This window comes from Balaenoptera ricei, chromosome 16 (genome assembly GCF_028023285.1).
Source record: "Balaenoptera ricei isolate mBalRic1 chromosome 16, mBalRic1.hap2, whole genome shotgun sequence".
NCBI classification, from domain to species: domain Eukaryota; kingdom Metazoa; phylum Chordata; class Mammalia; order Artiodactyla; family Balaenopteridae; genus Balaenoptera; species Balaenoptera ricei.
In genome coordinates, this window is record NC_082654.1 from 61,399,912 (window position 1) to 61,412,852 (window position 12,941).

At 40.8% G+C, this 12,941-nt stretch overlaps 2 protein-coding genes across 8 annotated transcripts in view; both read left to right on the forward strand.

The window, feature by feature from the left end:
* Nucleotides 1-6,167, forward strand: part of ANXA7 (annexin A7) — a 30,874-nt gene extending 24,707 nt beyond the window's left edge. For all 3 annotated transcript variants that reach the window (XM_059900689.1, XM_059900691.1, XM_059900690.1), the window contains 4 exons: nucleotides 1,686-1,856; nucleotides 1,936-2,011; nucleotides 3,096-3,208; nucleotides 5,665-6,167. In XM_059900689.1, coding sequence (XP_059756672.1) covers nucleotides 1,686-1,856; nucleotides 1,936-2,011; nucleotides 3,096-3,208; nucleotides 5,665-5,787 — 483 coding nt within the window. In that variant the 3' untranslated portion in view covers nucleotides 5,788-6,167. The remainder of the gene's footprint in view (nucleotides 1-1,685; nucleotides 1,857-1,935; nucleotides 2,012-3,095; nucleotides 3,209-5,664) is intronic.
* A 4,658-nt stretch (nucleotides 6,168-10,825) lies between these two features.
* The window catches only part of CFAP70 (cilia and flagella associated protein 70), an 89,617-nt gene continuing 87,501 nt past the window's right edge, over nucleotides 10,826-12,941 (forward strand). For all 5 annotated transcript variants that reach the window (XM_059901125.1, XM_059901127.1, XM_059901132.1 and 2 more), the window contains exons 1-2: nucleotides 10,826-10,898; nucleotides 12,641-12,743. In XM_059901125.1, the coding sequence (XP_059757108.1) occupies nucleotides 12,681-12,743 (63 nt within the window). In that variant the 5' untranslated portion in view covers nucleotides 10,826-10,898; nucleotides 12,641-12,680. The remainder of the gene's footprint in view (nucleotides 10,899-12,640; nucleotides 12,744-12,941) is intronic.

The following is a 12,941-nucleotide window of genomic DNA, read 5'->3' on the forward strand; positions in this document are numbered from 1 at the left end:
TGGGACAGATTTCCCCTCCTCTTCTCTGTTCGCACAGCTCCTGGGGATCAGCTTTGGATTTGGACCCGCCTCTGCGTGTAGGTCGCCTGAGGGCGTCTGTTCCCCGCCCAGACAGGACGGGGTTAAAGGAGCAGCTGCTTCGGGGACTCTGGCTCACCCAAGCCGCGGGGAGGGAGGGGTACAGAGGAGGCGGGGCGAGCCTGCGGCGTCAGAGGCCGGCGTGACGTTGCAGCAGCCTGAGGCGCGCAGTGCGTTCTCCCGGGGGATGTTGTCCCTGGATCACGGGACCCTGGCAGTGGCGGGCTTCACGGGCTCCCGGGAGGGGCGGTGTGGAGAGTGAACTCTGCTCGCACACAGGCTTCTTGGAGGCGGCAGCAGCAGCCCCAGCGTCTCACGCCCGTCTCTGGGGTCCGCGCTGATCGCCGCGGCTCGCGCCAGTTTCTGGAGTTCGTTTAGGCGGCGCTCTGAATCCCCTCTCCTTGCGCGCCGCGAAACAAAGAGGCAAGAAAAAGTCTCTTGCCTCTTCGGCAGCTGCAGACTTTTTCCCGGTCTCCCTCCCAGCCAGCTGTGGTGCGCTAACCCCTTCAGGCTGTGTTCACGCCGCCAACCCCAGTCCTCTCCCTGTGATCCTACCGAAGCCCGAGCCTCCGCTCCCAGCCCCGCCCGCCCCGGCGGGGGAGCAGACAAGCCTCTCGGGCTGGTGAGCGCTGCTCGGCGCCGAGCCTCTGTGCGGGAGTCTCTCCGTTTTTCCCTCTGCGCCCCTGTTGCTATGGGATCCGCGCTGTTAGCTGCGGCTCGCGCCCGTCTCTGGAGTTCGTTTAGGCGGCGCTCTGAATCCCCTCTCCTCGCGCACCAGGAAACAGGGAAGAAAAAGTCTCTTGCCTCTTCGGCAGCTGCAGACTTTTTCCCGGACTCCCTCCCGGCTAGCTGTGGTGCACTAACCCCTTCAGGCTGTGTTCACGCCGCTAACCCCAGTCCTCTCCCTGCGACCGAAGCCCGAGCCTCAGCTCCCAGCCCCGCCCGCCCTGGCGGCTGAGCAGACAAGCCTCTCGGGCTGGTGAGTGCTGGTCAGCGCCGAGCCTCCGTGCGGGAAGTGCGGGAATCTCTCTGCTTTGCCCTCCGCACCTCTGTGGCTGCGCTCTCCTCCGTGGCTCCGAAGCTTCCCCCCTCTGCCACCCGCAGTCTCTGCCCGCGAAGGGGCTCCTAGTGCGTGGAAATCTTTCCTCCTTCACAGCTCCCTCCCACTGGTGCAGGTGCCGTCCCTATTCTTTTGTCTCTGTTATTTCTTTTTTCTTTTGCCCTACCCAAGTACGGGGGGAGTTTCTTGCCTTTTGGGAGGTCTGACGTTTTCTGCCAGCGTTCAGTGGGTGTTCTGTAGGAGCAGTTCCACGTGTAGATGTATTTCTACTGTATCTGTGGGAAGGAAGGTGATCTCCGCGTCTTACTCTTCCGCCATCTTCTCTCCTCCCCCTCTATTTTACTTTTTTGTTGCATGGCATGTGGGATCTTTGTTCCCTGAGCAGAGATCGAACCCGTGTCCCTGTCATGGGGACCTGTCCCCTGCAGTGGAAGCACGGAGTCTTAACCACCGGACCACCAGGAAGTCCCAGAAAAACTTTTTTTTTTTTTTTTTTTTAATAGAACTTGTATCACCTTCTTCTAATTCCTGCCTTCCTCTTTTGCAGGGAAATCGCGATGAGAACCAGAATGTTAACCACCAGCTGGCTCAGGAAGATGCTCAGCGTCTCTATCAGGCTGGTGAGGGGAGATTAGGGACAGATGAATCTTGCTTTAACATGATTCTTGCCACAAGAAGCTTTCCTCAGCTGAAAGCTACCATGGAGGCCTATTCCAGGGTATGAGCTTTTCTTTTGAAGATTTGACTTCTATTTTAAGGTGTGAAAATATTTTAACCGCTATACTTTTTGTTTACAGATGGCTAATCGAGATTTGTTAAGCAGTGTCAGCCGTGAGTTTTCTGGAAATGTTGAAAGTGGTTTGAAGACCATCTGTAAGATATTTTAGTGTTTTGCTTTGTTTTGTTTGTAAATGAGTGAGGCTTTGAATAGTTGTTCCCATTAAGTGGTGATTATTAATATAGCCTCCTTGGAATCTATTTAGGCAGAGGCCAAGCTAATGCTATGTTTTTATATGCAATTCTCTATGAATGGTTGGTGGTGTGATCAAATAGGATTGTTTTGAAATTATTTGGTTTGTATTCTCTATGCCCTTCTTGAGGACTATACAAAAATATATGATCGATTGTAGCATTTCCATTAAGGTGAATAGGAAAGCCCTAAGGAACTACAGAGTGCCACCACACAAAGCGTCATTTTGAGCCCCCCAAAACACCTTTCAAGTACTTAGCCCTATGAGACCCTTTTCCATTTTGAAATTAAAAACCCAGTTTTTGGTGTCCTGACATTCAGATGTTTAATGAAATGGAAATTTCATTCTCATGGAGAATATAAGACTAAAGAGAATATTAGCAACACATTGATATTAGCAATTGAATATCTTACAAATACTACTATAGTAATTGTAGCTAACATAATGATGTATAGTTAGTACATCTCTACCATCTGCAGGTAGAGACTTTGCTAATTTAATTTTCCTAAGAGAAAACATGTCAGATTTCTTATTATCGTTCTCAAATCTTTGCTCATATCTGTGTTTTCTTTTTTATATTGGAGTGTATCTTACATCCTTCCCTCAGTCAAATGATATATTTGACATCTAGAATTCAGATTTTAGTCATTATTCCTTTTAAGTAAGATATTACCAGGGCACAGTTGCTACAGTTTTTCTCACTTTAAGGGGGAAAATGTTAAGAAGCTAAGTGACTGCATCTATGGAGAGAAAATGGGATTTATTGGCCAGAGGGAATCTTGTAGAATTGAAGGTAGCCTGTCTGATGCTGCTGGAAAGAAAGATGGAGGCTGAGAAAAATCAAGGGGAGAATATCTTCAACTCACCTCAGATTTCTGAGATGATTAAATAGAAAATGATCAAAAGCAGCTAGAAGTGATAGATGAACCTGGTGTGTGCACACCTTTGTCAAGTCATTTCACATCTGAAGCATCTCTCATTTGCAGTGCAGTGTGCCCTGAACCGCCCTGCCTTCTTTGCTGAGAGGCTGTACTATTCTATGAAGGGTGCCGGCACAGATGACTCCACCCTGGTCAGGATTGTGGTCGCTCGAAGTGAGGTGAGGCTTTCTCTGTTTGTCTGATCTTACTTGATTTTGAATGTTGATCCTTTTTTCTTAGCAATATTAAAAACATTTTTTTCTTCTAGTTTTATTGAGATATAATTGACACTGTATAAGTTTATAATCGGCACTGTATAAGTTTAAGGTGTACAGCATAGTGATTTGACTTATATGCATCATGAAGATTTTCACAGTAAGTTTAGTGAACATCCATCATCTCATATAGATACAAGATTAAAGGAAAATGTTTTCCCTTGTGAAGAGAACTTTAGGATGTACTCTCTTAACAACTTTCATATATAACGTAAAGCAGTGTTAATTATATTTATCTCGTTGTACATTACATACCTAGTACTTACTTATCTTATAACTGGAAGTTTGTACCTTTTGACTGTCTTTCTCCAGTCTTCCCTCTCCAACCCCTCACCTCTAGTAACCACAAATCCGATCTCTTTTTATGAGTTTGTCCCTTTTTAAGTATAATTGGCCTACAACACTATGCTTATTTCTGTTACACAACATAGTGATTCGATATTTCTATACATTTCAAAAGGATCCCCATGGTAAGTCTAGATATGACATGTCACCTTACAAAGATATTACGTAGTTATTGACTATATTCCCCACACTGTACATTTCATACCTGTGACTTACTTATTTTTCAACTGGAAGTTTGTACCTCTTAGCCTCCCTCACCTATTTCTTTTCTTCCCCCAACCCCCTCCCTTCTGGCAATTACCTGTTTGTTCATTGTGTCTATAACTGTTTCTGTTTTGTTATGTTCGTTCATTTGTTTTTTTAGATTCCACATATAAGTAAAACTGTACAGTATTTGTCTTTCTCTGTCTGACTTAGAATGTTAATTTCTTAAAAGTTCCTTAGTTGGTTGTCAATCCCTCAGGACTGACATTAAGAAAGGGCTCTCTTTCTCACTGCTGGTAGAGGTTGTATAAAGCACAGTGTTCACTTTCCTCATGCTGTGAGAGAGGCTTGCTTAAGTGAAACAGACCGCCAGGGAACTCCAGATGTTTATTTTTTGGTTTTCATTTTGCTTATGTAAAAAACTATGAGGGAGTTCCCTAGTGGTCTAGTGGTTAGGATTTGGCGCTTTCACTGCCATGGCCTGGGTTCAATCTCTGGTCGGGGAACTGAGATCCTGAAAGCAATGAGGCGCGGGGTGGAAAAAAAAAAAACTGTATGAAAGACCTATGCAGATTAATCCCATTGCACATAAAAATTCTTAAAATTTAGCATACACTTAATTATGAAATAACTGTAAAAAATTTTATCTTTATCTTTTTACCTAAATATAGCCTCAGATGTATTCCTTTCTTTGACTTTGTTTATTTAGTGGACTTCTTTTTAATCAAAAGAAAACATATGCTATGAAATTATGTGAAAGGAGGTAAATCATTTTTTAAAAGAGAGCCGTAATACAGTATTTGGAAAAACCTTCTTGTGTATTTGTTTTTATTTTAGACTTAAATTTTCTAAGCAGGATCCCTTTTTCTCTAATTATAATAAAATATACGTAACACAAAATTCCCATTTTAATCATTTTTAAGTGTACAGTTCAGTGACATTAAGTACATTCACATTGTTGTGCAACCATCACAACCAGAACTTTTTCACCTTACAAAACTGAAAACTCATTAAACAATAATTCACCATTCTCCTTGCTCCCCAACTCCTGGCAACCACCATTCTGCTTTCTGTCCTATGTATTTGACTACTCTAGATACTTCATATAAGTGGAATCATACAGTATTTGTCCTTTTTAACATCTTCAAGGTTCATCCACATTGTAGCATGTGTCAGGATTTCCTTCTTTTCTAAGGCTGAATAATGTTCCATTGTATGCATACACCACTTTTTGTTTATTCATTCATCCGTCAATGGACACTTGGGTTGCTTCCACCTTTTGGCTGTTATGATTAATGGTGCTATGAACATGGGTGTACAAATATTTGAGTCTCTGCTTTCACTTTTGTGTATACCCAGAAGTGGAATGGCTGTATCATATGGTAGTTCTGTTTTTATTTTATTTTTTTGAGGAATTACCATACCATTTTCCCGTGGTGGCACCATTTTACATTCCTACCAGCAATGTACAAGGGTTCCAACTTCTCCACATCCTTGCCAACACTTGTTATTTTCTGTATTTTTGATAATAGCCATCCTATCAAATGGTTTTTAAATGACTAATATATTTGGAATAGTAGATGAAACTAGTATCACCCTTATCCAATATCTTTACAGAACAGTAAATCAGACATTCACTGGGTGACGCTAGTACTGGTATGAATGCTAGCTATAAAATGCCAGTCATTTGGTGTTTTTTCCCCTCTGCTTTGGTTATAAGGATCTTTTCACTATTAAAGAATAATTTAATAAATATCAGTTTTCTTTAACAGCTGTTTTCTAATATCAAAAATATCATGTCTTGCATGCAGATTGATCTTGTACAAATAAAACAGATGTTCAGTCAGATGTATCAGAAGACCCTGGGCACAATGATTGCAAGTGACACGAGTGGAGATTACCGAAGGCTTCTTCTGGCCATTGTGGGCCAGTAGGAGAGATTTTTTTTAAATGAGTGAAGCTATTCAGAGCTTATCCTTCAAAGCAATGACTGACCTGCATGCAGCAACATCAATCCTCACCTAACCAAAAGAGCTTTTTACTAAAGACTGTGTCAGGGTATTGTGCTTGGTTTGCACATGTGGTTATTGCCTTAATTCCAATGTTATTTTTTTCTCTATATACAATCAAGTAAAGCCATATCACAATGATGAAGTAATAATGCAATGTTTGTAAAACATAATTCTCACTGCTCTTATTCTAAATAGGATACCAAATTGAATAAAAGTCACAACAGTCTGTAATTCTGTGTAATAATATTGAATAAAAAATTCAATATTGAATAAATTTGAATAAATATTGAATTAAAAAAAAACTTGCCTTCTATTGGACAGTTATAGTTGGTAATAATGTCAAAACTGTATTACTTTTTTAAAAAATTCAGCTCTTTTGACGTAGAAGAGCAATTTGCATCTTACTTTACATAAATTGGTATTCTATATTCATAAACACTAAACTTCCCACATAGAAAATACTTTAGTATTGCCTGTAATAACTTTTAAAAAAGGGATTATGTGTTTATGTGCATAAAATATATAGCCTACTTTTATGTCTACTGAGACTGCCTAGAGATCTTTATTGGCCCTTGATTTTTTAAAAAAATTTATGAAAGACTTTAATTTTAGTTGCAGTTTAATCATGATTCAAGACAGTGAAGCTTGCACATAAGAGGTGCTGAATTAATGAATAAACGAGGCTTAAATCATCTTCCTGGGAGATTGAATACTAGCTCTTTGGAGAAGTAGTTCAGGGAGTCAGTGATTTCAAACCTGGCTTTATTCCCAGTACTGAGCAATTACTTATCGAGTATGTTGAGCATTACAGTAGGTAGTTAGGGAAAGTATCAATACAAAGGAAGGAGGTTTGTAATCTAGTGGGGGTTCTAAACAAAAATTAGGATACAAGGAAATTGTAAATGTTAGATTATAAATTCTGCTGAGGATAATAACCCTATTTGTTCTTTGTGTTGAGCTCCCCGGCACAAAGCAGATATTTAATACAGATCTGGTGAATGATAGTACTAAAAATTGAGGGGGAGAATAGTAATTATCAATTATATTTTGATAAACATTTGTTTTGTGTAAGGACCAAGGGACATACATACAAGGTGGTATAAGACACAACCTTACTCTTAGAGAGATAGACCTATGTACAACCGTAGCGCAGGGCAAAAGCAAGATACATAGGTAGAAGGATCACTGGCTAAGATAGATTTTTGATATAGGTTTTGGAAAAGTAAGTAACAGTGATGGGATTTGGTAAAGGTGAGAAAGGGGTGTAAGGTACTAAGGAAAGAAAAGATATGAGATATATATTTTTAAACTTTTAAAAATTGAGGGCTCTCCTGGTGGCGCAGTGGTTAAGAGTCCGCCTGCCAGTGCAGCGGACGCGGGTTCGAGCTCTGGTCCGGGAGGATCCCACGTGCTGTGGAGCAGCTGGGCCTGTGCGCCACAGCTGCTGAGCCTGTGCTCTAGAGCCCTCGAGCCACAGCTGCTGAGCCCATGTGCCACAACTGCTGAAGCCTGCGCGCCTGGAGCCTGTGCTCCACAGTGGGAGAGGCCACCTTAATGGGAGGCCTGTGCACCGCAGTGAGGAGTAGCCCCTGCTCGCTGCAAATAAAAAGAAAGCCCGCGCACAGCAGCGAAGACCCAGCACAGACAAAAATAATTCATTAATTTTAAAAAATTGAGATATAATTCATATATCATACCATTCATCCTTTTAAAGTGTACAATTCAGTCGTTTTTAGGATATTCATGCATTTGTGCAACAATCACCACAATCAATTTTTGAACATTTTCATCACCCAAAAAGAAAACTTATACCCATTGTCAGTCATTTCCCCTTTCCCCTCCTTCTGCCCAGCCCCTGGCAATCACTAATCTACTTTCTGTCTCTGTGGATTTCCCTATTGGGGCTTTTCATATGAATGGAATCATACAAGGCATTGCCCTTTGTGTCTGGCTTCTTTGAATTAGCATACTGTTCTTAAGATTCACCTGTGTTGTAGCATGAATCAATACTTCATTCTGATTTGTGGCTGGATAATCCATTGGATATACATTTTGCTTGTCCATTTATCAATTGATGGACATTTGGGTTGTTTTCACCTATTGACCATTATGAATAATGCTGCTATGAACATTCATGTACAAGTTTTTCTGTGGACACATGTTTTCATTTCTCTTGGCTATAGTACTATGAGTGGAATTGCTGGTACATACAGTATCTTTATGATTAACTTTTTTTTTTTTTTTTTTTTGCTGCCCATTAGAACATTTATTTCTCAGAGAGAAAATAAGTTTAAGACAGTCATATTACAGTAAGTAAAATTAACTTTTGTATTCTTTACAAGCATAGATTTTTCTCTTTATTACCTCTCTTATACCATCTGTTACAAACAATTCTAGAAAGCAAATAAAGTCACTTTCTACAATAAATAGAGCATCGTGTGCTTCACGCAGACGTGACTGAGACATAGGCCCCATGCCACAGCAGGACCTGAACTGTTTCCCGTTCTAAAAGAGCAGTTTTAAAAATGAGCTTCAGAGAGAGACTGAAAGATTCAAAGAGACTGAAAAAAAAAAGGGAGAGAGAAAGAGACTAAGAAAGAGAAAGTGTTGGGGGGAAGAAAGAGACACAGAAAGAGAGTACGTTTAACCTTTTAAAGATCTGCCAAACTATTTTCCAAAGCAGCTGTATGTACCATTTTACGATCCTACTGGCAATGAATGAGGCTTCCAATTTCTCCTCATTCTTATCAACACTATCATTGTCTATTTGAATATAGCCATCCTAGTGGATGTGAAGTGGCATCTCATTGCAGTTTTGATTTGCATTTCCCTAATGACTAACGAGCATATTTTCTTGAGCTTATTGGCCATTTGCATATCTTCTTTGGAAAAATGTCTATTCAAATACCCATTTTCATATTCGGGGAACTAGGATCCTGCAAGACTCACGGCCAAAAAAAAAATGTATGTTGTGCACAAGGTAGGATAGTTATTTCAGTGCAGATTCACTCACAACCCTCACTGGGGAAAAAATCCAGAGAGAAATGCCTTACTCAACAGTTGCATAGTTTTATTTTGAGAACTTTTATGACATAACACTGCAACTTTAAAAAATCTTTTTCTCAATTTTTATAATTTTTATGTGTTTATTAGCAGAAATACAATTTATTTTTAAAATTTGGCTCTGGTAATTGTATCCTAAGCAAAGAGTTTCCATGGGGAGTACTGTGTGGGTGTGTGTATAGTTTAATAATATATTTTGAAATAGTTTCAAATGTATAGAAAAGTTGCCAGAACAGTACAAAGAACTCCCATGCTCCCATGTCCTCTTCACCCAGATTCTCATATAGTTAACATGTTATTGGTTCATTGCTCACTCTGAGTATGTGTGTGTGTGCATATATCCTTTGTTATTAGTCTTTTTCTGAAACGTTTGAGGGTTGAGAGAGCAAACTGCAGTCATGATGTCCCATCACTCCTAAACACTCCAGCGGGTATTTTCCTCCAAACAGGGACACTCTTCTACATAACAGCAAACAATCTTCCACACCAGGAAATCAATATTGGTACAACACTACCACCCAATCTACTAAGCCCATTCAAATTTCGCCCACTATCCCAACAATGTCTCTTTTCCTTTCTGGGTCAACATGCTATACAGGAATACGTATTGCATTTAGTTGTGTATTTTCAGACTCCTTTAATGTGCAAGAGTTGCCAGTCTTTCATGGCCTTGACAGTTTTATTAAAGGGTACAGGCCTTACTTTCTATAGCACAGCTTACAACCGGGGTCCCTTGTTTGCAGGAGTACCACGAAATGATGCTTTGCTTTTCCCAGTGAGTCTCATCAGGAGGCACAAAATGTAGACTCCTCCTGACACTGGTGATGTTAACCTTGATCACTTGATCATGTTGATTTCTTAAATTCACTGTTTTTCCCTTTGTAATTGATTAGTATTCCAAAATCATGCCAGTATCCTATTCCTCATCAAACCTCCACACACCAATCTTAGCAGTGAAGACTCATGTCTAAATCATCCACTTCTATAGTTGGTGCCAAATGGTAATTCTCTATTTCCATCATTTCCTCTCCATTATTGGGTTGGCATTCTACTGTTAGAAAGAGCTTTCCTTTCTCTTCATTTATTTATATCAATGTGAACTGGTGTATTCCTATTTTATTCAATGGATTGTAATCCATTATTATCATTGTTTATCTTGATCCTCAAATTGTCTCTGATTTGGCCAGGAGCCCCTTCAAGCTGCCTCTTAGCAGTGCAACATTTTAAAGTTGTATACTGGTAAGATTCATCCATGTTGTGAAGAGCTGTAGTTTATTCATTTTGACTCCTTTGTAATATGTGATATTGTGAATATATATCAGTGTATTCATCCACTCTTCCGTGTGGGTTGTTTCCAGGTTTTTGCCATTGTATTTTGCCATTCCAACTCTAAAGTAATGTTGAATTTCAAACGTATTAAATTTTTGCATTAACATCATATACTTTGAGTCTGTTTATTGTATAAATATTGAGCACTAGAAGCAGTGCAGTTTTGCATTCTCCCCAACAGTGTGTGAGAGACAGGCTCCCTTTTAAAATATTGTCTTATCTGCATTTTTCACGGAGAAAGATTTAAATGACCTGTTTTCAAAACCGTTTAATAAAGGCTTTTATTTTATCTTTAAATAAATTTGCTTTTGGTTTTTCTCCTATTTATGGAGAGATACTGAAAGAAAGGGGTCGAAAAAGCAAACTCGAAAGGTGGAAAACTTTGTACTTAGCCAACACTTATGCCAAGGGAAAGTGGCAGCGGCGAAAACACAAGTGACCGCAAATACAGACGCTGTCGCTCAGGAGCAGGGTTTCCAGAACGCAGGCGCAGAAACTCGCGCCCCGCCCCCCTTTCCCTCACGGACAATGTTATCGCGAGTCTTGGGATAAACTTGCGGGGATTGTGGAGACAAATTTCTCGCGAGAGGTAATTGGTTGCTATAGTTGCAAAAAAAAAACCACCTCTGCGGCTGAGTGAGGTAAGTCTGCTCTTACTCCTTAGAAAACCGTCTCTTCCCGGCCTCCCCACGCCGGCCCTGCGGCCACACCGTGTTACCTCAGTCTCTTCTCCCTAAGCTTCGGCCAGGCTGAAACGCACACGCCGCATCCCTGCACGACTGTACTCCCGTACAGACTTGAACGCCACCGACCCCGCTAGGCGCGGACGCTCTCGCGAAGCCCAGGCCTCCCACCCAAAGCCAGACTGAGACCCCACTTCCCACTTTGCGCCGAGATTCCCCTACAGTAAGCGCAGACTGCGCTCCTGTCCCCAGACCACTCCCAGTCACATCATCTCCTTCACCTAAACGATTTCTTTCTTTTTGTTTTTTGGGGTTTGTTTGTTTAAGCTATTGTTTTTTGTTTTTTTAATTTTTTAAATTAAAAAAAAATTATTGGAGTATAGTTGATTTACAGTGTTGTGCATCTAACCTTTTTCTAATCTGACTTTTCCCCTTCAACTTCTTCTGAGCAGATGACAAGAAATGCGTGCCTTGTCAGTGGCAACAGGAGCCCCCACTTAACTGCCTTGACCATAATTTTTAACTAGCCAGATTTCTTGCACTCATTGTTCAACAAATATGCTGCTAATGCCTCTTGCGGGCAAGGCATGGTGCCAGGCACTCAGGGACTGCAGAAATGTATGATAGATTACTTGTCTTTAAAGAAGTAATTAAGCATTCAAGAAACGTAGTGCATATTAATAACACCATTTGTTCGGTGCTTCATAAGTTAAGCAGTTTTACTATTTTAGTGGATATTCGCAACAAATGTGAAACAGGTCAGAAGTTATGTTATCCGTTTTATAGAAGGTGAGACTGAGGCTCAGAGAAGTTAGGCATTTGTCCAGGGTCAGGCTAGTGAAGGCTTAATTCACATGCTACTATTGAAAAGGAAAGGAGACAGATGTAAAAGATCGTGTCAAATGTAAACTTGATAAGAAAGTTGTCAGGGCCACTTAGGCCCTGAATGAGCCTGGAGACATAACGTTGAACAAGTAATCTGAGACTTGTAGGTAACAGGAAAAATGAGAGAGTCGCTAGAAAGAGGCAGAATACTTATAAAGCTTGGGGCAGCAAGGTATCTCTTTCTTTTTTCTACCACCAGTCCTAGACACACTTAGCATAGTATATCCGATGTAAATATTTGAATTGCATTAAGTTCCACTTTGAATTGAGTCAGAAAACATGACCTTTTTTTTTTTCTTAACAGATATCCAATTTATTTTTGAAGTCGTGTCCTTAGTGTTGTAAAATAATTTGAAAATATCTTTGACTAAATAAGACATACGTCAGGACTTTTTCCAGTGGACTAACATTCTGTGTGGCTGCTTCCTTCTTGTTATCAAAATATATTTTCCTAAAACTGATAGATTAAGTAACGCTTGAGGGGAGTTTTGCACATCAAAAAAAGAAAAAAGCTACCAAAAAACACTTTGAAGGAGGTGGGGTGATGGCATTCCTACCCTCTTTGCCTTGTGATAATTTGTGCTTAATGGGTTAGTTACATGTATAAGGATCTTTTTAGCACTAACCAGCAGAATCATCCTTGTGACCAGGTCCCTAAGGCACTGCCTATCTGGCAACAAAGGTTGGAAAGTGCACAAAACAGTGCTGGACTAGGGCATTTCTCTAGGTTTTCCCCTGGTATTGGTTATGATGTAATGTGGATACTTGTGCAACTATGGTATATAAGGGGACAGGTTCATTCATTATGTTCACAGAGATCAAAGAAGACCAGAGAGACTTTGCCCAGGTGCTGATATGGAGCAGGTGTCATCAACAGGCAGACCCGTGCAGATCACTGTGACAGATGGATATGACTTGGTAAAGTTATTTTGGGGAATCCTGGAAGTCCTTAGTTTATTCATTCTCCTTGAAAGTACTTTTGTCTTTGGGCTCAGGTCTCCCTGTCAGTCATCCAGTTGTGGCTTGGGGAAGATGTGTTGGGAACATTAGCAGGAGGCATGGAGTTTTGCATTATTCTGTACCACCAAACCTCCTGGCTTTACATAGCAATGGCAC